The following is a 23,921-nucleotide window of genomic DNA, read 5'->3' as shown; positions in this document are numbered from 1 at the left end:
GCAGGCCCGGACTCCCGGATTGCGCCCCTCCCCAGCCGCGCGTCTCGGACGCCTTTCCCCCCGTCAGGCCCGCCTGCCGGATCCCGCAGCCCCGCGCCGACCTTTGCGGCCTCCCGGCCTCTCCGGCCCCCTCCCCCCGCGCCCCTGCCTCTCGGAGCCCTGGCCCGGCTCCCGCTCCCTCCGCGCCCCGCAGCGGGGCGGGGCGGGGCGGCGCGGGGGGCGGGGTTTTCTGGCACTTTCTGGGCGCCTGCGATCCCAGGCTCGGAGGCCGGAAACGTCGCTACGGAGCCGCACGGCAGCCCGCGTCGCGGCCCTTCCTTGCCGTCAGCCGAGGCCGCGCCGCCAGCGCAGACATGGCCAAGTGGGGCCAGGGGGACCCGCGCTGGATCGTGGAAGAGCGGGAGGACGGGACCAACGTGAACAACTGGCACGGGTGCGGCCGGGCGGGGGCCGGGGCTTTCGGGCCCCCTCCCTCCCGAGCGTTGGGCGGAACGGTGGGGCCCCTCTGCGAGCAGCCGGCTCCCCGTGCGCTGCGGGGTGCGGTGGCCCGGCCTCTCCGGCGCTCCCTCTGTGGGGCGGGGCCTGCACAGGTGCAGAGGATTCCCTCCTCCACCAGCGGCTCAAAGAGCGGCTGTGATTAGCCTCAGCGGAGTCTGGAGACCGGGGTGGGGGTGCGGGTGGGGGTGGGGGGCTTATCTGCTTTGGCTGTGGGACTTCAGTTTCCTCCTATTGAAAGTTGGTCTGGGCGCCATGAATGGTATCTGCCTGGCCTCTTCAACTTCGACAGTCTGTGACCTTAAGAGCTCCCCTCCCCCCCTTGATGTTTCTGGAAGTTAAAAGGAGCTAGTAGTGTGTGTGTGTCGGTCTGTATGTAGTGAATTTGGATCTCAACACGATGGGCCTCGGGTGAGCCCTGCCTTCCTTCTAGGAGTTTGAACCGTTGCACATCGTTTTTGTATGGCATGTGGAACGTGGGCGATTTCTGCCTCCCTCGCTCCCGCACAGTTTCAGGAAGTGATGCAGCATCACTGCGGGTACACTGTGGTGCCTCAAGGCCGTCAAGCCGAAGTTGGGGCGGGTCCGGGGCAGAGTAAAGCCGTCAGCCTGGGGGCGGCTTGTTGAGGGAGCCCTGGCCTCTCCTTTCCCCGGCATTGTCGCCGCGGACACATCAGGGGCTTCTCTCACCTCATTTCCACTCGCTAAAATGGGAACATTTATTTGGGAAGATTGCATGAGATAATATATGCACTTGATAATGTGTCTTGTTTTGATTAAAATTAAAACTTTTTGTACGGCCCAGGCTTTGCCCATCCATTTTCCAGTGGGTGGGATTGCTAGGCCCCCTTTCCCCCAGAATAAGCCAGTGTTTTTAAGACAAAACACTACATAGTGGATAATAATATCTTAAGGAACTGAGCAGGAATGTTAAAAGATATCTGGTAGAAATCTGGTTGAACTTTGAGGGTGGCAGGGCTCTTAGGGCTGCCTGAGAGGCAGTGGGCTGATCTGGGCTGGTCCGGGCATTACCCCCACGCCCCAGACTGGCATGCGGCTACCAGCTGGGGCCTCCACTCACGGCTCTGCCCTTCTGGTCCCTGGCAGGACAGAGCGGGATGCCACCCGCTGGTCCAAGGGGAAGCTCCGTGACCTCCTGGTGGGCATCGTCGTGGAGAACGAGGCTGGCCGCGTTGAGATCAGTGAGCTGAAGCAGGTGGAAGGTGAGGCTTCTTGCAGCAGCCACAAAGGAAAGCTGATTTTCTTCTATGAGTGGAACATCAGGCTGAGCTGGAAAGGTAACGGGGCGCTCAGGGCACAGCTAGGAGCTGGAGGCAGCCTTGGGGCAGAGTCAGCTGGTGTAGTATTCATTCCTTCAGTAGATATTTTTAGAGCTCCTGATGGGGCCTAGCACTCACTAGCCCCTGGATTTGGTGTGTGTAGTTCCAGACATCCTTCTGTCATGTAGAGTGCCTTGTCTAGCAAGCCGGGGGGCTTCCCTTTCTCCCAGCACTCATTGCTTAGAGCCCTTCGATTTTAGCAGCACTCGTGTCTGCCAGGCACTTGTGAGCCCTAGAGTTTTCTGGAGCTGCCGGAGCACTCTTTCCCTAGACAGCTGCCTGCTGACTCTTCTGGGTCCTTTTGGTCTTTGTCCTGAGTGAAGCCACCCGTCTCTATCCTCTAAAAATTGCAGGTCCCTTCTTTGAAATCTCTCTTCCTGCTTTATTTTCCCCCAAAGCACTGATATTTGGTTATCTTTATATGGTTACTTAAATATATTACTATTCTGGTTCCCTTCCCAATCAGGGCAGGGATGATTTTTTTTTTTTTTTAAATATCAGCTTTATTGAGATCTAATTCACATACCATACAGCTCACCCGTTTGAAGTATACAGGTCAGTGGTTTTCAGTGCGCTCACAGAGTTGTGCAGCTCCCACTACAGTCCATTTCAGAACATTTTCACCACTCACAAAACCCTGTCCCCAGTAGCAGTCACTCCACAGTCTTTGGCAACCACTAATCTGTTTTCTGTTTCTGTGGATGCATTTGCCTATTTCCTATCATCTATCTCTATAGATGGATTTGCCTATTCTGGGCGTTTCATATAAATGGAATCATAGAGTATGTGGTCTTTTGTGACTGGCTCCTTTTTTAAAAATTTTAATTCCAGTCTAGTTAACGTAAGTGTTAAATTAGTTTCAGGTGTACAATACCGTGATTCAACAATTCCATACGTCACCCGGTGCTCATCATGATAAGAGTACTCTTTAATCCCCTTCACCTGTTTCATCCATCCCTCCCACCCACCTCCCTTATGGTAACCATTAGTTCTCTGGAGTTAAAAGAATTTTTTTTTTTTTTAAGATTTTATTTATGTATTTTACAGAGAGAGAGAGACAGTGAGAGACAGTGAGAGCGGGAACACAGCAGGGGGAGTGGGAGAGGGAGAAGCAGGCTTCCCGCGGAGCAGGAAGGGCCCTGGGATCATGACCTGAGCTGAAGGCAGACGCTTAACGACTGAGCCACCCAGGTGCCCCAAGAGCCGCCTTTTTTTTTTTGGCTTGTCTCCTTTTTTCCCCTTTGTTCATTTGTTTTGTTTCTTAAATTCCACATATAAGTGAGATCATATGGTAGTTGTCTTTCTCTGATTCATTTAGCTTAGCATTATATTCTCTAGCTTTGTCCGTGTCAGTGAAAATGGCAAAATTTCATTCTTTTTTTATGGCTGAGTAATACTCCATTCTATATGTGCAACATCTTTTTTATCCATTCATCTGTCAGTGGGCACTTGGGCTGCTTCCGTAGTTTGGCTATTGTAAATAATGTTGCAATAACCATAGGGGTGCATATATCCTTCTGAGTTAGCGTTTTCTTTTTGGGGGGGGTAAATAGCCAGTAGTGTGATTACTGGATCCTAAGGTGGTTCTATTTTTAATTTGTTGAGGAACCTCCGTACTGTCTTCCACAGTAGCTGCACCAGCTTGCATTCCCACCAACAGTGCAAGAGGGTTCCCATTTCTCCACATCCTCACCAACAGCTGTTGTTTCTTGTGTTTTTTATTTTAGCCATTTTGATAGGTGTGAGGTGATATCTCATTGTAGTTTTGATTTGTTTCCCTGATGGTAAGTGATGTTGAGCATCTTTTCATTTGTGTTGGCCATCTCTGTGTCGTCTTTGGAGAAATGTCTGTCCATGTCTTCTGCCCATTTTTTAAAATAATTAAATTTTTAAAAAGATTTTATTTATTTATTAGAGAGCACGCACAAGCAGGGGGAGGGGCCGAGGGAGAGGGACAAGCAGACTCCCCACTGAGCAGAGCCCGACATGGGGTTCAATCCCAGGACCCTGAGATCAGGACCTGAGCTGAAGTCAGATGCTTAACCAATTGAGCCACCCAGGCACCCCTGTCTTCTACCCTTTTTTTTTTTTTTAAAGATTTTATTATTTATTTATTTATTTGAGACAGAATGAGAGACAGAGAGCATGAGAGGGAGGAGGGTCAGAGGGAGAAGCAGACTCCCTGCTGAGCAGGGAGCCCGATGCGGGACTCGATCCCGGGACTCCAGGATCATGACCTGAGCCGAAGGCAGTCGCTTAACCAACTGAGCCACCCAGGCGCCCTCTTTATATATTTTGTATACTAACCCTTTATCAGAGATGGCATTTGCAAATATCTTCTCCCAGTTAGTAGGTTGCCTTTTAGTTTTGTTGATTATTTCCTTTTCTGTGCAGAAGCTTTTTTTTTTTTAAGATTTTATTTATTTATTTGATAGAGCATAAGCAGGGGGAGTGGCAGGCAGAGGGAGAAGCAGGCTTCCCACAGAGCAGGAGGAGCCCGATGTGGACTTGATTCCAGGACCCCGGGATCATGACCTGAGCCGAAGGCAGTCGCTTAACCAACTGAGCCACCCAGGCGCCCTGGAGGCTTTTTATTTTGATGTAGTCCTTTTTTTTTTTTGAGCACATGGAGTTGGGGAGGGGCAGAAGGAATCCAAGAGAGACATTCCTGAGTGGGCTCCACACCCAGCGCAGAGCCCGAGGCCGGGCTGGATCCCGTGACCTGAGATCATGACCTGAGCCGAAATCAAGAGTCAGACCCTTAACTGACTGAGCCACCCAGTTACCCCTATTTTGATGTAGTTCTAATAGTTTATTTTTGCTTTTATTTCCCTTGCCTCAAGAGACAGATCTAGAAAAATGTTACTACGATGTGTGGCTGATGTCAGAAATTACTGCCTATGCTTTTCTAGGATTTTTATGTTTGAGGTCGCACATTTAGAGGACTGGCTCCTCTCACTTAGCGTAATGTTTTCAAGGTTCATCCATGTGGTAGCATATTCCTATCCTTTTATGGTTGAATGATATTCTGTTGTACAGATAGAGCACGTTTTGTTTATCTGTTCATCAGTTGATGGACATTTGTGTTGTTTTCATTCTGTAGGTCATTTGGTCAGGTCCAGATTAGTGTCTGGAATGTTGTGTGCTTGTTGAAAGAGTAAGTTTCTCCTGTGATGCCTAGTTACCGGGTGGTCAACATTCTGTGCTCAGTGAATACTTGTTGAAATAATCATGGATGTGAAGAGGTGAAAAGGAAGAAGAGGAGAGAGGGAGAGAGCTAATTCTAGAAGATTGTACTGAGTTAAAGTTTGGGCCTCTGCTCAGGAGTCTACTCCTTTCTTAAGAGTTGGGTCAGAGAGTCCCACAGTAAGCTGGCTGTGGGCCTCCACCCTGTTGGCCGCTTTGCTCGAGCCAGGCTTGGGCTCAGGGAGGTGCTCAGGAAGCATCAAAAAAGTCCACTTCTGCCTTGGAAACTTCTGGCTAGGGGTTTGCTCTCATTTGCTCCCTCATTGTCTGCAGCTGGCTGGATCATAGCAGGGTCTGGAACCTTCTACCCCACGCCACCCCCAGGACTGGGCTCTGAGGGTCCCAGGGAAGTTCATGGTCTCCCTCACCTCAAAGCAGCTGCAACCTCCTTTGGAAGGTAAGACCGAGCTATCCAAGACAGCAGCTAGAGGGCAGGCTGAATGGGGCCTGCCCTGACCACTTGGGCTTTCTCCTCTGGCAGTGAGTCCCAGAAGAGGCAAGTGGGCCCTCTGGAGAAGAGTCAACATTCTGGTTTTGTTTTTTTCCTTCTTTTTTTAATTAAATTTTATTTTAATTTTCCCCCACCTTTATTGAGACACAATTGACTTAGAACATTGTATAAGGTTAAGGATGATTTTATATATATATGTATATATATAAAATGGAAATGATTACCACAGTAAGGTTATTTAACACATCCCTCACTTCATATAGTACAGTTTTCTGTGTATGTGGAGAACTTTTCAGATTTACTTTCTTAGCAACTTTCAAATATACAGGACAGTGTTGTTAACTGTAGTCATCAGGCCGTACATGACATCCTCCGAACTTACTCTTGTAACTGGAAGTTTGTACCTTTGTGTCCTCTGACCACCTTCCACATCACTGGCTCCCTGCAACCACCAATCTGCTCTCTGTCTCTAGGAGTTTGGTTTTTCTAGATTCCACATACAAATGAGATCATATAATTTTTGGCTTTGTCTGACTTATTTCACTTAGCATAATGCCCTCAAGGTCCATCCATCTTGTCCCAAATGGTGGGATTTCCTTCTTTTGTATGGCCGAATACTATACTTGTGTGTGTGTGTGTGTGTGTGTGTGTATCTACTACATTGTTTATCCGTCAGTGGACACGTAGGTTGTTTCCATGTCTTGACAACTGTAAACAATGCTGCAGTGAACATGAGGGTGCAGATGTCTCTTTGAGATGGTGATTTTATTAACTTTGGATAAATACCCAGAAGTGGGATTGCTGAATCATATGGTAGTTTTTCTTTTAATTTTTGAGGAACTCCACAAAGTTTTCCACAGTGGCCGCACCGGTTCGCATTCCTGCCAAACAGTGCATGAGGGTTCCCTGTTCTCCACATCCTCGCCAACACCTGTTGTCTCTTTTTGATCTAGCCATTCCAGCAGGTGTGGGGTGATACGTCACTGTGACTTTGATTTCCCTGACACTTAGTGATGTTGAGCATCTTTTCATGTACCTGTCATCCATCTGAATATCTCCTTTGCATCAATGTCTATTTAGGTCCTTTGCCCATTTTTAATGGGATTATTTGGGGTTTTTTTGCTGTCAAGTTTTATGAGTTCCTTATATATTTTGGATATTAACTTCTTAGCAGATAAGGTTTGCAAATATTTTCTCCCATTCTGTAGGTCGCCCTTTCCTTTTGTTGAGTGATTGTTTTGCCTGCAGGAGCTTTTTAGTTTGATGTTTTGCTCTTGTTGCTTGTGCTTTTGGTGTCCCATCCAAAAATTATTGCCAAGACCAGTGTCAGGGAGCTTTTCTCCTCCTCCTAGTTTTATGGTTTCAGATCTTTAATCCACATTAAGTTAATTTTTATAAGTGATAGAAGATAGGGGTCCAGTTTCATTGTTTTGCACGTGAATATTAAGTTTTCCCAGTACCATTTAATGAAGAGACTACCTTTTACCCACTGAGTATTTTTGCCTCCCTTGTCAAATATTAGTTGATCATATATGTGTGGGTTTATTTCTGGGCTCTTGATTCCATTCCATTGGTCTCTGTGTCTGTTTTTATGTCCATACCATACTGTTTTGATCACTGTAACTTTGTAGTAAAGTTTGAGATCAGGAATTGTGATGCCTCCAGCTTTGTTGTTCTTTCTCGGGATTGCTTTGGCTGTTGGGGGTGTTTTGTGGTTTCATGCAAATTTTAGATTGTTCTGTTTCTGTGAAAAATTCTATTGGCATTTTGAGAAGGACTGTATTGAATCTATAGATGCTAACTTTGGGCTTAGTTTTTTTTTTTTCTAACTCTTTGAGACATAAAGTTAGGTTCTTTATTTGAAATCCTTTTTTTTTTCCTCGATGTATGTGCTCATTACTACAAACTTCCTGCTTAGAACTGCTTTTGCTGCATCCTGTAGGTTTTGGTGTATTGTGTTTCTATTTTCATTTGTCTCAAGGTATTTTTAAAATTCCCCTTTTGATTTCTCTGAGCTATTTGTTGTTCAGGAATATTTGTTTATTTCCATGTATTTGTGAGTTTTCCAGCTTTCCTCCTGTTACTGATTTCCAGTTTCATACCATTATGATTTGAAAAGATATTATAATTTCTGTATTTTTGAATTTGTTGAGACATGTTTTGTGTCCTAACATGATTTATCTTAGAAGATATTCCATGGATCCTTGAGAAGAATGTGTATTCTGTTGCTGTTTAATGGACTATTTTATATATGCCTGTGAAGTCCATTTGCTCTATAATGTTTAAATCTGCTCTTCCTTACTGATTTTTTTGTCTGGATAATCCATTGTTGATCGGGGGTATTAGAGTTCCCAACTATTGTATTGCTGCTTATTTCTCCTTTTTGTTCTGTTAGTATTTCCTTTACATATTTAGGTGCTTCAATGTTGGGTACATAAATATTTACAATTGCTATATCTTCCTGATGAGTCAGTCCCTTCAGCATTATATAATAACCTTTTTTTTTTTTTTTTAAAGATTTTATTTATTTGAGAGAGAGAATGAGATAGAGCATGAGAGGGGGGAGGGTCAGAGGGAGAAGCAGACTCCCTGCTGAGCAGGGAGCCCGATGCGGGACTCGATCCCGGGACTCCAGGATCATGACCTGAGCCGAAGGCAGTCGCTTAACCAACTGAGCCACCCAGGCGCCCATAATAACCTTCTTTAGTTTTTTTTTTTTTTTGACCATTTTTTCTTAGTATTTTGTCTAATACAAGTGTAGCTACTCCTGCTTTTTTTTTTTGGTTACCATTTGCTTGAAATATCTTTTTCATCCCTTCACTCTCAGTTTATGTGTATCCTTTAAAGCTAAAGTGAGTCTCTGTATTATAGGCAGCATATTGTTGGATCTTGTTTTTTGTTTTTTTCCTGTTTTAATCCATTCAGCCATTCTGTGTCTTTTGGAGAATGTAATCCATTTATGTTTAAAGTAATTATTGATGGGTAAGAACTTACATTTGCCATTTTGTTAATTGTTTTCTCACTGTTTTGTAGATCCTGCGTTCCTTGCTTCCTCTCTTATCTTCCTTGATGGTCTGATGCCTTTTCGTGGTGGTATGCTTTGACTCCTTTATCATAATCTTTTGCGTACCTACTACAGTTTTCCTCAGGTGGTTACCCTGAGACTTACATGGAATATATTTATAACATGCTATTTAAACTATTAACAACTTTGGTAGCATACAGAAATTTATACTTCTTCCCTCCTCAGATTTTAGGTTATTGATATTACAATTTGCATATTTTCATATTGTGTATCTAGTAACAAATTATTGTATTTATGGTTATTTTTAGTATGTTTTAATTTTTAAATAGAGTTGTAAGTGAATTATGCAACACCATTGCAATATTAGATGATCTGACTTTGTGTATTTACCATTACCAGTGGGTTTTACACATTCATATATTTTTATGATGCTAACTTCAAATAACATCTAGTTCAGTAATTCTTTCTTCTGCTTGGTCAGTTTAGCTGTTGAAGCTTTCTGTGTAATTCTTCAGTTCAGTCATTGTATTCAGCTCCAGGTTTTCTGTTGTGTTTCTTTGTGGTTTCTGTTTCTTTGTTGAATTTCTCATTTTGTTCGTGCAGTTTCTCCTAATTTTGTTTGTCTATGTGTTCTTATAATTCACTAAACTTCTTTAAGAGATTTATTCTTAATTACTGGTCACATAGTTCGTGGATCTCTATTTCTTTAGGATCTGTTATTGGAGTTTTATTAGTTTCCTTTGGTGGTGTCATGTTTACCTGATTCTTCATGAGCCTTAATTCCTTGTTTTGGTATCTGCATATGTAAGTGATTTCCTTTTCCAGAATTTATAGGTTTGCTTCAGTAGGAAAAGACCTTCACCATTCAGCTTAATTTGGGTCACTTGGTGGGTCATCTAGTAGCATTTGTGGTGGGCAGGGCATGCTGTTGGGATCTCTAGTTGAGTGGGGCCACTGCTCATACTGTGATCAGGGTTGGAGGTCGGGGCTCTCCTGGCTGGGCTCCTATGTTCAAGCGGAGTCTGCTCCTTGGGCTCTGTGTTCAAGCAGGGTTGCTGGGCATACTCCCTGATGGGGTGTAGCTGCTCGCTGTGCTCCATGGTCACATGGGTCCTCTATATGGGCCTTGCAGTTACCTCTGGTCAGGGGGCGGTCCCTGGATGTGTTCCCTGGAAGGGCAGTGCTACTGTTTGGACTCTATGATTGGGCAAGGCAATGGGTGGGTCTCCACCATTGCTCCTGGTTGGATGCGGTCTCAGGCTGTGCTCCCGGACCAGATGGTTCTGCTGGCCAGACTCTGTTCGGGTGGGGCCACAGGCAGGGCTTCATGATTGGACCTGGCCTCAGGCTGTGCTCTGTGATCAGACTGTGCCTTGAAGTTGGATAGGTCTGCAGGCTTCACTTCGAGATCAAGGAGCCACTGGCTATGCTCTGCTGTTGAGCAACATTGCTGGCCAGGCTCTCTGGTGGGATGGGCCTCCAGCTGTATCCCACAGTTTGTTGGGGCTAGGGACTACGCTCTGTGTTTGGGTGGGGTCACTGTCTGGACAAAGCCAGAAGCTGTGTCTAGCATTTGGGCAGGTCTGTAGGCTGGGCTTCAAGGCTGCTTAGGGTTACTGTTTGGGCTCCCTCGTTCTGTGGGACCAGAGACTGTGCTCAACAATTGGGCAGGGCTGTTTGGCTTCCTGCCCAAGTAGGGCTGGAGGATGGGCTCAGTGGCTGCCCAGATTCTCTGGTCAGGCTTCCTGTATGGTCCGGATGATGGGAGGCTCCACCAGCAGTTGAGTGGGGCTGCAGATTTGCTTCCTTGCCTGGGTGGGGGCGGTAGAATGGGCTCCACAGCTGGTTTCAGTCCATTGACCAGGGACCCTAATCAGGCATAATCACCAGCTGAGCTCCCTAGCCACATAGGGCTGCCAGCTCAGCTCTGCAGAAGGGCGGAGTCACTGGCCAGGATCTTTGCTCATGCTCTGCTGTAGTAGGAACACGTTTCAACAAGATTTGAGTGTTGGTTATTTCAAGTCCTGCCCTGCTTCTGTCTGATTCCCAGTGGTTCCTGGGAGCTGAGACCCAGATGGGCCTTCTAGGAAGCATCCCCCAATGCTAGGGGACCTGGATGTTTTTCCACCTGAAGAAACCACAGCTCTGTGCTGGCAAGAGGGAGGGGTGATTTGGTCAGTTTTATCACTTCTCCTACGCTTCTCATTTGGCCCTTTGTCTCTGGTCCATAAGGGTGCACTCTGGTATTTTCACAGTGGTGTCTCCTCTATGGATACCTGCTAGTTGGTCTTGTGAGGGAACCTGAAGTCAGGAATAACCTATGTTGCCATCTTGATGTCCCTGAAATCAGCACTTTGGTATTGAAAGAAATCCAGCTACGTGGAGTCCATGCACAACTTCCCCAAGCCATCACCTGTCTCCCCTCATGCTTTCCTTGATTAGACCTCACTGCCCCTTTCTGGCCTCCATCCTTTATGTGACTCCTCGTCAAGACGGCCCTTTATCCTGATTTGACCTGGTAAAGAATATTGGGGGAGGAAAACAAAAGCATTGGTTAAAGGCCCACTTCCTCCGACCTCATCCTTCCACCCGGCCCCTAGTTTTGTGTGCACTCTCATTGGCCAGGTTTTACCTCCACCTTTATTCGCTTACCTCTGTTGGGGGCTAGGAGAACTACCTGTGTGGTGGCAAAGCCTTGAACCTGCCTTGTCATCCTCTGTGGTGGCACCCTGTGAGGGGGGTGGGCAGTTTTGCATAAACCAGTTGTTACTTTGTGATTGAAGAACGTATTTTGTTCATTTTAGTTGTAATTAAAGAATCTGGCGAAAAGCACAAGGGATTGATTGAAATACTCAACCTTTCTGAAGAAAATGAAGTAGATGACACTGAGGTGAGGTATCTGCTAGTTTCTTTTGTATCCTCCCAAGCTTATGCTGTATAATATTGGGCATTTGAAAAACCGTTAATAGACTCTATGATTCCTTTGTGGTGGTTTTGGTGAATTGTGTAGGGTTTGTTTGCCAAGAAGGTGTGCTGTACTGTGGGAGGCAGTGTGGGGTGTGGAACGGAGCGGTGGAGGAAGAAGAGCAAGGCCCAGGAGCCCTAGACTGCCCCTCATCCCAGGTGTGGCGCCTGCGCAGGTTCATCTATGACTCTGGGCTGGTAGCAGGTAGATGTGACCGTGTACAGACTGGAGCGTGCTCAGGCAGATGCCCAGGTGGGTGAATGGGGTTTTGTTTCTGCCTTTTTTTTTTTTTTTAAAGATTTTATTTATTTGACAGAGACCGTGAGAGAGGGAACACAAGCAGGGGGAGTGGGAGACGGAGAAGCAGGCTTCCCGCTGAGCAGGACCCTGAGATCATGACCTGAGCTGAAGGCAGACACTTAACCACTGAGCCACCCAGGCGTCCTGTTGCTGCATCTTTGCTGTTTCCCTTTAGTGGTGAAAATTCTCCGCTTTTAGCTGTCCTCTCTTTCAGTTATATTGCATGGTTTTTGGTAAACTAGTTAGTTGCCCCTTGCTTTTGACTGGCTCTCCTAGCTCTCCTGAGAGGTGGAGCTTTGTGGAGCTCCCAGACTTTGTTTTCAGGGATTGCCCTCTTGAAGCTGAAAAACTTGGTTGGGGGTAGGGGGTGGGGGTGGGGGCCATTTGTACCATTTGTCGATTTTCCAAACTAAGATAGTATGATAGAGGGTCTTTTTGATTTGTGAACCTACTTAAATGTGAATTCTTAACAAAGAGAGAAAAACTAAACCATACTGAGCTACTTGCCTATGACTGGCCTTTAGTAAAGGTTACCAAATGCCATAAAAGTGGGGCTGTGTCAGACCCATCTTTAGACGTGTGGTTGCCGTTATTTAAGGGCTGTGATTTCACTTCACTATATTCAGATCCAGCTGAAAAGTTTTTCATCAGCATATTAAACTGGCCTTTTAGATTCAACCCTTGGTGGCATTACAGGACATACTGGGACCCATGACCTGGGACCAGGCCCAGCTCAAGTGAATCATAGGAACACTAAATATTTCAAACCAACACCTCTTTTCATTCTGAGACTACCACAGACACATTCTCAAGAGCCAGAGCGGCATTCGGATGCTTCCCTCTTCCTGTCTGCCCCCTTCTCCCCACTCTCTTCTTGTCCCTTTCCCCCCTCCCTCTTTCTTTCTTCCTTTCCCAATTTTCCTCCGCATCAACAAAGTGTAGCCCAAGGCCACGTTATTATGGAACTTGATTTTCCTAATTACACTGGCTTTGGGGTTCTAGACCAGCGCTGTTCAATAGAAATACAATACAAGCCACATATGGAATTTAAATTTTTCTAGTAGCCGTATTAAAAAAGTTAAAGAAACAGGTGAAATTAATTTTAATACTTTTATTTAACCAAATATATAAAAATACCATTTTAACATGTAATTAGTATCAAAATTAGAGATTATTTTACATTCTCTTTTTGTATTAATTCTTCAGAGTCTGTTGTGTATTATTTTACACTTCTAGCACATCTCAGATCAGACCAGCCACATTTCAAGTGCTCAGTAGCCAAATGTGGCTAGTGGCTACCGTACTGGACAGCGCATTTCTAGACCCTGATAAAAGCCATGGGGTGACTATATCATCAATATAATACATACACATATACACATAACATTTTATAGGCAAATTAAGGGGTTCACATTTCTAAGAAGTCCACTCCAGATTTGGCCACCAACCCAGTCAATGGACCTTTGATTAAAAAACCCTTACAGCTTCTCAAAGTCTGTGAAGAAACCTGGTGCATCTCTCTTATATCCACTTCTTCCCCCTCCCCCAGCATCATAGCGCTTCTCCTAGCCATTTGTTCTGATGTTGTGAGAGTACATCAAATCAGATTTTCTTAGGGTTTGTATTTTCCTGATTTGTAGGTGAATGTGAGTAAAAAGGTGTGGATATACTGAAGGATCTTACGAAAACTGCAGGCACTGCCAAGGTCAGGGAGGCCCTTGGAGATTACCTGAAGGCACTTAAGACGGGTAAAGAAGGCAACCCTTGTGAACCAGAGGGTCCCTTTTCTATTTACGCAAGTTATGCTCTGTACTATGGTCTGGATTCCCAGGTTAGGGTGATGTCTGTTAAGGCTTCAGAAACAGCTTTTTATGCTGCAGGATAAATTGTAATCTGAAGGTTGAGAGCTAGTCATGAGTAAGACCACAATTAGTGACTATTGGTATCGTACACATCGCAAACTATTTTGCCTATGGAATTACTAAGAGTTTTCTGGAACGATAATTTATTCAGTTGTTTGTGTAATTTACTTGTTCAAGGTTTATCTTCGCTCCTCGGTGTAAGCTCTAAGGGGGCATGGAAGGTGTGTGTCTTGTTCACTGCTGTAGCTCCAGCTTCTGGCACAATGCCTGGCACATAGTAGGTGCTTATGAATAAATCTTTGTTGAATGAATGAATGAAGGAATGAAAGATATTGCAGATAGAGTTGAGATTTACCTAGATCGTATCTACCCTGCGTAGAAGTGAGGTTATTGTCTTCTTCCCTAAATTAGTCACCTGCCAAGCAAAATGACCAGTGGGGCCTGAATGTCTGCACCTCATCCTTGGACTCTGTTACTGGAGTATCTAGGTGTTACAGGCTTGAATACTGGAAGGCCAAGCTTTGTGAGGTGGTGGTGAAGCAATTAAGTGTCTGGATTTGACAGGTGAAGGTCATAAAGCTAGTAGTTTTATAAAATTGAGCTTTTTGGAAAACAATTTGAAAATACCACTCTTTTATCAAGAACTAAATAAAAGTGAAGCATTTGAAAAAAGAAAAGGCATTTGTTGCTATAGAACTCATGTTCATGAATTAATTTTGTATGTAAAAACATGCTATGGCCTTGAAATTCTCAATGATAAAGGAATTCTTTATAAATATCCATTCTCTTATTTTCTTATAAGCTGTTTGGATTTTCTGCCTTACTGGTGGTGCTCAAAGAATTTTTTTTTTTAAATCACTTCCTGTATGTTTCTTTTTAGAATTTACAGTGGGAATGATTTTACCAACAAAAGCCATGGCAACCCAGGAACCGACAGTTGAAAGGAAACTGAGTGAGAACACCTTGCAGGTTGTCCTCTGGGGCCAGTATGTAGGGAGGGAAAAGGAAGTGCTTAATGAGGATGCTTCAAAGCCCTAGTGAGGCCAGCCGGTTCATCCATCTTTGCATCCCTTGCCATTTTGAGGGGAAATGATGAAATAAGACTTCTATCCTTGATGGAAGGGAATATATAAACAGGGCTTCTTGTGGGATAAATATTGAATTTAGTTCAAGACCATGTTCCAAAGGCGGGTTCTTTGGTAGGAAACAGATTATAAAACCAGGCAACTTTGAGGTTCACCTACAACAATGGAAAAACCTCTCCAGACTTTCAGATTGGGTGGTTTTAGGTCCCATCCTTGGCATCTGGTGTTGGGGAATTGACACCCTTTGGCCTTAAGTGCTATTGTCCTTCATCTTTATGCGCTCTGGGCCATTATGTACACGTCCAAGGAGGATTTGGGGCGTTAAGCGATGACCTGGGAGTGGAACAAAGTCGAAGAGCTCATAGGAACAATGAGCTCTGTTTCACAGTAACCAGGGTTGGTGGTGTTAAAATAAAAGGCTTTTCATGCTATTTCCATGTGTCTGGAAAAGGGTAGTGTGAAATTTGGGGACATTTTGGTATTTTATTAAGAGGGGAAGACTGAATTTTAAAATCTAAGTAGCTTGATCCCTGGCTTGCTAGTTAGCCTTTGGAACCTCTTCTCTTCTTGAGATCCAGGCTGCATCTCCAATGGGGTTGTGGGTAAGGATCCCCACCATGGCACTGCACATGACGGAACTCTTCGACGCCACTACAGAGCAACTGTACAGCATCTTCACTGTGAAAGATGTAAGTAACTTCCCAAGCTAGGATCTTCAGTGCTGACACTGGGAGACAATGTGCCACTAAGAACGGAAGCTGGTTTTTCATTTCCCATATGGCCATGTTCTTACAACTGAAGCGATCTAGAATGGTGGTGATAGAAATCTTTAGGATAACTTCTAAAAAATTCAAGGGGGTAGAAGATGGGCAGTTTGGGGAAACAGATCCACGTTTAGGAGATACATTACTGAGTTTTCTCCCTCTGAGGGAGAGGGAGAGAAAGCTCTACGTAAAAGCTACAGATTCAGAATTAGGAAAGGGGAAAAAAAAACCCAACTACCTTAATTGTTAATACTTTGCATTTAGGTTAAAAAGGTGATAGGGCACACTGGACTAACATGTCTGCTCTGTGTTTTGCTTGGTTAGTTGGTGCAAAAATTTTCTAAATCTCCTGCTGTATTAGAAGCTGAAAAGGGAGGGAAATTCCTAATGTTTGATGGGAACATCACCAGTGAATATACAGAATTGGTAAGTGATCTTTAGGGTTAAAAAGTAAGCTGGGACTGACTCTTCTGTTAATACTGCTTTTTTTTTTTTTTAATTTTAGTAATTTCTACAGCCAGCATAGGGCTTGAACTCATGACCTCAAGATCAGGAGTCGCATGCTCTTCCCACTGAGCCAGCCAGGCGCCCCAGTATTGCTTTTTAAAATCCATGCTTTTTAAAAAAAATTTGCTTTGGTTTTTTATCTGGGCTCACAGAAACTGGAGAACATTATAAAGTTGATTTTGAGAACATTATTAAGTATACTTGGTTGTAGAACAAATAAATGTTACACATACTAAGTAATGATAAAGATGATAAAGATGATAAAGATGAAGACTGAGTTTGCACAGTAATTGTGCTAATGCTTATGGTTTTAGAAGAAGGAAGTAGAATTCTTAACTCCTGCTGTACAAGTTTCACATTTTGGCCACCTAAAGCATAAATCATTGCCTCAGCCCCGACATCAGTTCTGTAGGGGTTACCAATGTCACTGCACTTCTGTCCTCGAGGCTGGTGCTGTTAAGGACGTTTTGGCATGCAGGAACAGTGGATTTTCAGTGGCGCTGCTGTATGACCTTGAAGATGGGACTGTACCATTGTTCAGTACTTTTAGTGCTCAGGGATTTCCTGTATTGCTGGAAGTTGTAAAAGCTGTCTTAAGGGAATTTCCCCTTTGTTTTTAGTTGACAAAGAGATCATGAAATGGAGATATAGGAACTGGCCAGAAGGTATGTTACTAGTATTCTTTGTTATAAGAGTCTAGAAACACTCAGGCTTGCCCCCATGCTCCAGCCCCCGACACGCTGTAAAAAAAAAAAAAAAAAGTAGTACTGTATGGACAGTTTTCCTTTTTGTAATGCAGTAATAAGCTTCTTCTTTTCTTTCCAGAACACTATGCGACAGTTGCACTGAGTTTTGTGCCTACTCCAGGGCAAACTGAATTGCAGTTAGACTATACAGGAGTTCCTGTCTGTAAAGAAGAGAGCATGAAATTCTGTTGGCAGAAGCAGCATTTTGAAGAAATAAAAGGTTTACTATAGCTGACCCAACCCTAAATGGTTGAATTAGAAGATTTTTATGGGGTATTACTTTTTGTAAGCAGGAAGAGTGTCAAGTTTACCTCTTCCCCATTACTCCTTTTAAAAAAGAAAACACTCTTACTTTATACTGGGTGAAATCCATGAGCTTATACAGAATTCAGAGCACTGTTTGAATCTTTACTACTAGACTCTCATTGGGTTAAAAGTAGCAAGCAACCTGAAAAGTCAGTATTAACCTTACCTCCCATAGCTGCTCCTCTGGGAAGAGACTGAGCCTCGGAGGACAGATGGTTGCTGTTTCCCACTAACGCTTGTCCTAGCAAGCTACTTTAGCTGTATTTTTAGTTCAGGCAGACAAAAAAATAAATGGCACATTGATACTATTCCTTTATCTTACTTCAGGGTTTCTAAGGTCTGTAGCTCTTAGGTAGCAAAGCAGCAGCATGTCGCGTTCAGAAGCATGTTGATGTGAGGTGCGTTGGGCCACGTCACGCGGCTGCTCCCCGCAGCAGATGTGCTCTCCGGGCGGAGGCCTGAAAGGCTCTGGGGTAAGTGACTTTTCGGGCCGCCACTACCATGATGGAAGAGAATATAATGGAGAGGTGCTTCCCTCCCATTCACAGTTTTCTCATTACTTTCATCTGAGAAGACTAAAGCAATGTTAAATGTAAACAAATGAAAAGTCATCACAATCCGTTTAATTAAGTGCACAGAATAGCAATCAATCAGTCAGTCATGTCAATAAAAATAAAACAATTATTTTTACATCAAGTGTGCTTTATTTCCTCCACAGGTATTCTGTTAAATAAAGCACCATTTATATACTGCCAGGCCACAGCTAAAGAGGATTCTTTACAGAATCAAATTTCTTGTGGTTGTTCCGTATACAAGTAAACTTAATTTTGATAATAAGAACCACAGCGATCGGAGGCGATCTGCCTCTATTATAAGGTACAAAACTGGCACAGAGGACACCATATTATACACAGTAAAAATGCTGTAAGTTTAAATTACATTGTACAGGGCCAGGGAACCCTGTTCCTCCCAGACAGCCATATGAAATGAAAGCCACTACAGTGAACTCTTAATTAATTACATAAAACATATCCATTATCTGATTGCCCTTTAGAAAGTATACTGAAGATGCAAATTTTTTCATCTGGCGTTCTGCCTGACCAAGAATTAAGCCTATAAATCTATCTTGCCATTCAAGCAGAGAGCACTGGACAAAACTGAAGCACAAAAACAGAAATAAGCAAAACTTATACAAACAGCATTGGGGGGAGAGGGGACCTTAAAAGTAGACATGCTACATCTAATGTCAAGAAGCAGCTTGGTTTCCTTTGCCAGATATCCTTGTGACCACATGGATCGTAGATTCAATGGTCCTACACAGAGTATCTAAAATGTCGTGTTGCTGCATGTGACTAAAGAGTCCTCTGGAATGGCCACAACTGAGTGATAAAGCAGCCTCAGGGTCCTGGGAGGGCAAAGCTTGGCCATCACAGCTTCTCAAGTCAGCTAAGTCAGAGAGAACTGCAGAGATAGAAGTAGAAGGGAACTCGGATTCTTCCTCAGCTAGGTTAGAATCCTTGGAACAGTGGAGGTCCTTAAATTCTTTACAGTCTTCAAATCTACCATCACTGGCCTGTTCTTCTGCATGCTGTGACCTGATATTTGACATGTCTTCTGAAAACGAAGATGGAACTTCCATTCGATATTCTTTAACAGAACTATTTTCAGGGGAAGGAAGATCTTGTTCAGTTCCTGGATCAATGATTGAGGAGTCTCTTGTCTCATTGTCTGAAGTGCTAGTTGGGGTTAGGACCTCCCTGGTTTCTGTTTTCAAGTCGCTGATACAGCTGTCTACAGTGTGCTCCTCATCACTGCTAACACGCCTTCTTTTAACAGGAGTTGCCCCTTCATCATCTGTGAAAATGAACATCATTCTCTGAAAGGAGTCATTAAGATCACACTGGGGGTGTTTGCAGGAGATTTTCTTTTTAGCATTATATGTAGGAGACCCAACTGAACAGACAGCTATTGTAAAGTCAGTTATACCGAGTGTATTCTTCCCCTCTCCCACCCTAAAAGTAATTAATATTAGTCCAGAAAGCTAACCTTTAGTTTTTCTTTCTTTGGCTTCTTGCTCTTGGAGTGAGTTTCTCTGCTGCAGACAAGTCCTGCATTTGCTTAAAAGCTCTTGCAGAGTTGGAATTAGAGCTGGGTTTAATTGTTTGGGAGTGTGTACTGACAGGAGCAAAGCAAGTGCCCGCAGATCCTGTAAAACCCAGAGAGGAACATTTACAATTCTAAAGCTAACATTTTGACACAGTTGTTTACTTTCCCAGGAATCCATTCTGGTTTCTCTGGCATTTTTAGAGAATGCTAAAACTAGAGAGCCAGGATTAGGATATTACTCTATTATCATGCCACTAATTAGGTCAGACTGAAGACTCACATAGTTTTCTGAAAATGGAAGAGGCAAAAAAAGGGATTTAAAAAATAAGCCCTGAATTATCCATGAGAAATTAAGGCCTCAATCTAGATATCATAGTTCCTCAAATATGCCGATTTCTGGTGCAAGTCTCATAGTAAGGCCATTCTTGCTCAGCTCTGTAATCTATTCTGGCATCTAAGCAACACGTGGTTACTGGGGAAGCAGTAAAATGCTGCTGGACAGGTGCTAGCATTCCATTATTGTATGACCCAGCCATCATGGACATCTATTTAAGGCAACGGATTCCCTTGTTTTAACTGGCTTTATAATCAGTAGATCATTAATCTGATTGTTTCAGTTATTTATGAACCATAAGCTGTGATAGAAACATCACATGTTTTCAAAAAATGTAAACAAGTAGAGATAAAGGCAATGTCTCCCTCTCGGTGATCTTACTGCCCTTAGCATTTAGTGACATTTGCTCATGTCTTCCAAGGTAATACAAAAGTGTGTACTACATACTTCAAAGGCATAGAGAACACATATTTTTAAAGAATTTGGTTTTTCATCATATGTGATTTTCAGAGTTTGAGTAAGTTAAAGTTATGATAGTAAAAATCATACTAAAGCCAAATTTAGAGATGATTTAAGGAAAATACTGAAGTGTACAGGATTATTCTCTCCCACAGTTCTTATCCCGCTTATTTTTTAAAGATTTCGTTTGTAAACAATTCTACACCCAACATGGGGCTGAAACTCACAACCCCAAGATCAAGAGTCGCACTCTCCTCCGACTGAGCCAGCCAGCCACCCCAATTCTTACCCCATTTAAAGAAGCACTTGCTTTGGAAATTTCAACTCGGTTGGTGAAATCAGATTGCAGGTTCTGATACTGATTTATCAAGTTTGTAATTAGGGTGCTGATCAAATTGGCACAGTTTGCTTCAGAAAACACTTGACCTTGAACCTGAAAAAAAAAAAAAGATTAAAAAAAATCTCCAAAAGACCAACATAATGAAAACACAACCATTAACACATTGGAAGTAACACATTGAGTTTCCAAAGTAGGACATACCTTTAGAAGAAAATGTGTCATGAATGTGTACACAATGTTGTTGTTCAGAAAAGTTCTTTCATCCATTAGGATACATTTTATATATTCTGCAAAAACGGGATCTTCACACAAAAGCTTGATGCAATTTTTTGACATAGCAGACTACAGTGGGGGAGAAGAAGTACTGATGGTTGAGCACAGAAATAACTGAAGGCTTACACACTGCTTATGATGAACATCCAAAGTCATTTTAAGTCCTGTTAGAGAGCCACTTTTAACTCTGTCTACTGAACTTTCAGTTAAGTAACTGTCCTCCCAACAAACTAAATCTTCCGCACTTAGACTCTACAGGTGAGTGTAAGAGGAAGAGACTTGTAACAAGTCTGAAGGACAAAATGAAAAAAATAGGTTTCAAAAGAAATTCAACTTTATTATCTAGCATAAAGAGAAAGAACAAGGATTGGACAAATAAGACTAACAAATAGGATAAGAATGTTTTCAGGGGACCAAATTGATGGATAATAAGTAACCCAACTATATGTGGAGAAAAAGACAAATTTTAAGAAATTTATTCCCTAAAAGGAGTTAAAACCTTAAGCAATAGTAATTTGTTTGGTAAGTATCTCCCCCCCCATGAATATTGCAAAGATAAACAGCAAATTTAATTATCTCACAAAGATAATTAGTGGGTCCCCAATATATGGAAATTCCACTAAAATTTGGTTTTCCTGTTTTTCAATGGTCATGGCTCTTAAACACAAGTAGTATGTCTTTAAGTAAATATACTCTCTAGATTATATGTATTTTAATAATAGATCATTTATATGGAAGACAAAATGGACTATTTAAAAAAAATAGGACAAAGTTTAGATAATATATACAGGTTATATACTTAAATATTTTATTAGGGTAAGTACATTCACGTTCACCCAAGAAATCAGGGAGTCTAACAGGACCAGGGCCCAGCTCCTCAGACACTTGCTGTCAGGAAAACTGGGTCATTCTACCAGCTGAGTCTCTGCCTGCTGCCTGGGTTTCTTGATGGCTGCTTCTACCGAGCTGGCAGGGCTTTAGAAGGCTTACAAGAGTTTTGCGTTGTCTTGAAGGAAGTTTTTGGAGATGGTGAATTCTTTGGAAAATAAGCCAATAAAGGGAGTGGTAAAATGCTGCAGTAGCTAAAACAATAGGGAAGCAATAGACAGTGGCAGAGTAGAGAAACCAAGAAAACCCAACTACCCGAATCAAGAATGAAAGGAAGAGTAGCAGCGGCAGAGGGAAAAAGCAGAGATCTGCTCCAATTTGCTGAATCGACCACTCAGCTGAAAAATCAATCAGCAAGTCATTTTCTCAAAGCCACAATGTTCTAAAGCTCTGTGACTAACATAAACTAGTTCAAAGATTCCTACTATAGAAAACAAAATGACATTTCTTTAGGGGCCAGAGAGGACTCCATTTCTACACTTGAGAAGCTCACAGTTTGTGACCAGGAGACAGAGAAACAACTATCCTAGCACCACCACTTGACACACATCCCCGAAGAGAAGAAAGAGCATTACAGCCCAGGCAGGAGGCTATACCAGAGGCATGAAGTGTTTCAATGTTTTAGATAATATAATTTGGGTAAAGTTAAAGCCAAAGTAAAGTTAACAAACATCTCTGGGGATGAGCAGCTGCAACCAGGAGGAAACCAATAGTTTTTTTGGGGGGTCTAAAGAAAGTGGGGATCCTTTAGACCTGATCCAAGGAATGAGCCAAATCTTTGGACCAATCTAGTTTCTCCCCTATCTCTGTGCCGTTCTCCTCCCCCCCCCAAAAATTAAACAAGCATTATTGAGGTGCCCACTTTATTTTAAAGAATTGGCTCTTAGATACTTAAGGTAGGTAGGATATGGTGTTTCTTGTTCTCAATGAGACTGTTAGTAAGAACAAGTGCATCGGACTCTTGAAAACCTCTTCAAAGTAACAGGGAAGAGGTGAAGGACAGACTGCTGAAACTGTTTCTGCTAAAGCTCTGAGAAGGGTGGAGGGGAGCAAGACAGATGGGGCAGATGAGGGAGAGCAAGAAGTGGCATACGCCTTCTTCCCCTAAATACCTCCCTGTTTTGGTCTTTTAGCATAACTGTTTATATTGATCTATAAATTACAAATTCAATAGCTACTTTGAAACATCCTCTGTGATACAAATCTACTGAAGTTAAAAACCTCAAAGGGCAACTTGATGACCAATACTCAATAGCTATTACTTCCATTAAGCATATTTTTACCTACCAAGATTCTAAAACATCTCCAATTTCCAGCTTGTGTTCAACCCATTGTTCCTAAAATTACTGACCAAATGGTCAGATGAGATGAAAGACCAAATCATCTAAAACTCATTTTCTTTACCTGAGTCTGGCATAGCTCAGTCCAAAGTTTGGGGAACAGTGCAAGATGAAGTGGCAAACCTTCATAGGCAACTAGGACACCTAATATTTGAAAAGAAATCAGAATAGGTTATAATTATACTACTGAGGTATTCAACTCTGCAGGTACAATTCTAGGTATTTCTAGTCATAACTATGCATCTTTTCTACATGTTTTAGAAATATATAAAGGGGAAGAATTCATTCCAGTGCTTTAACCAGTGAAATAATTTAGAGTGCAGTATACTTTGAATTTATTCAGATTCCACACCTCATTCCCAGCAGGATCTGAGGTAACTTAAACCAATTCTGCTTTTTAAGTATTAGAACTTTATCTGGGACAATATAAGAAGGGTTATTGCAAGTGGTCCCAAAGCTTTCTTGGATTAAGGTACCACTCTGCATATTAGGTAATTTTCATGGACTAGCTAAGCTTGGAGGGGAAGGAGGGACAAGGTTAAAAAGAGGCTGCGGAGAATTAGAAAACATACTGTTCTTCCTCTTTTACCTTGTTTCTCCAAACACAGGGAGTATAATCTTTATGGTGGATGTATGTAAACACTGCTCTTGAGTCCAACAGCTTCTAGCCTTGTCTCCAAGCTCTTCTGGGTAGACCATACTTAGCTGTATGTCAGGGTCCTATTTGGAACCTCTACTGTTTTAACCTTCCCCCCTCCCTATTCCAAATGTCAAGTGTATCTCTAAGAAATGTATTCCTCTACCCTCTGCCCTCCTACCTCTCAAAGCACATAAGTTGCTATACCACAGCTGTAAGTAAATTTCCCATTCTCCATGCTCCCACTTCCAGCAAAAGTATGATGATGGAGGAGAAATATAACTCTCCTCCAGGTAAGAAAAAATTATGAGTCAGACATGAAGTTAGCAAACTTTTTCTATAAAGGGCCAAACAGTAAATATTTTAGTCTTTGCAGCCAAATGATCTCTGTTGCAACTACTCACTCTGCAGAGGTAGTATGAAAGCAGCCAAAGACAACACTAGATGAATGG

At 43.0% G+C, this 23,921-nt stretch overlaps 2 protein-coding genes across 8 annotated transcripts in view; one reads left to right on the top strand and one right to left on the bottom strand.

Annotated features, from left to right (window-relative positions):
* Positions 1 to 97: 97 nt before the first annotated feature.
* On the top strand, positions 98 to 18,278 carry LOC123851270 (activator of 90 kDa heat shock protein ATPase homolog 2-like). The gene is given in 9 exon segments (XM_064572471.1): positions 98 to 433; positions 1,603 to 1,718; positions 11,362 to 11,447; positions 13,463 to 13,481; positions 13,484 to 13,570; positions 14,565 to 14,653; positions 15,348 to 15,458; positions 15,858 to 15,959; positions 16,866 to 18,278. Coding segments are annotated over 9 exon segments (714 nt in total). The 5' UTR covers positions 98 to 353; the 3' UTR covers positions 16,890 to 18,278.
* Positions 15,970 to 23,921, bottom strand: part of USP34 (ubiquitin specific peptidase 34) — a 263,416-nt gene continuing 255,464 nt past the window's right edge. For 4 of the 7 annotated variants that reach the window (XR_010405682.1, XM_064572466.1, XM_064572467.1 and 1 more), the window contains 5 exons: positions 22,897 to 22,976; positions 20,533 to 20,673; positions 20,281 to 20,424; positions 19,139 to 19,298; positions 15,970 to 18,946 (listed from right to left, as the gene is read on the bottom strand). Coding sequence is in view for 6 of the 7 variants with exons in the window: in XM_064572466.1 (XP_064428536.1) it covers positions 18,339 to 18,946; positions 19,139 to 19,298; positions 20,281 to 20,424; positions 20,533 to 20,673; positions 22,897 to 22,976 (1,133 nt within the window). In the remaining variant the exon portion in view is untranslated. The remainder of the gene's footprint in view (positions 18,947 to 19,138; positions 19,299 to 20,280; positions 20,425 to 20,532; positions 20,674 to 22,896; positions 22,977 to 23,921) is intronic. The other 3 variants (XM_064572470.1, XM_064572468.1, XM_064572469.1) reach the window with 2 other exon arrangements.

Source organism: Mirounga angustirostris, unplaced genomic scaffold (genome assembly GCF_029215605.1).
Source record: "Mirounga angustirostris isolate CCGP_5_RB_7025 unplaced genomic scaffold, mMirAng1.0.hap1 SCAF_10, whole genome shotgun sequence".
Taxonomy (NCBI): domain Eukaryota; kingdom Metazoa; phylum Chordata; class Mammalia; order Carnivora; family Phocidae; genus Mirounga; species Mirounga angustirostris.
This window is presented reverse-complemented; position numbering and strand designations above follow the sequence as displayed.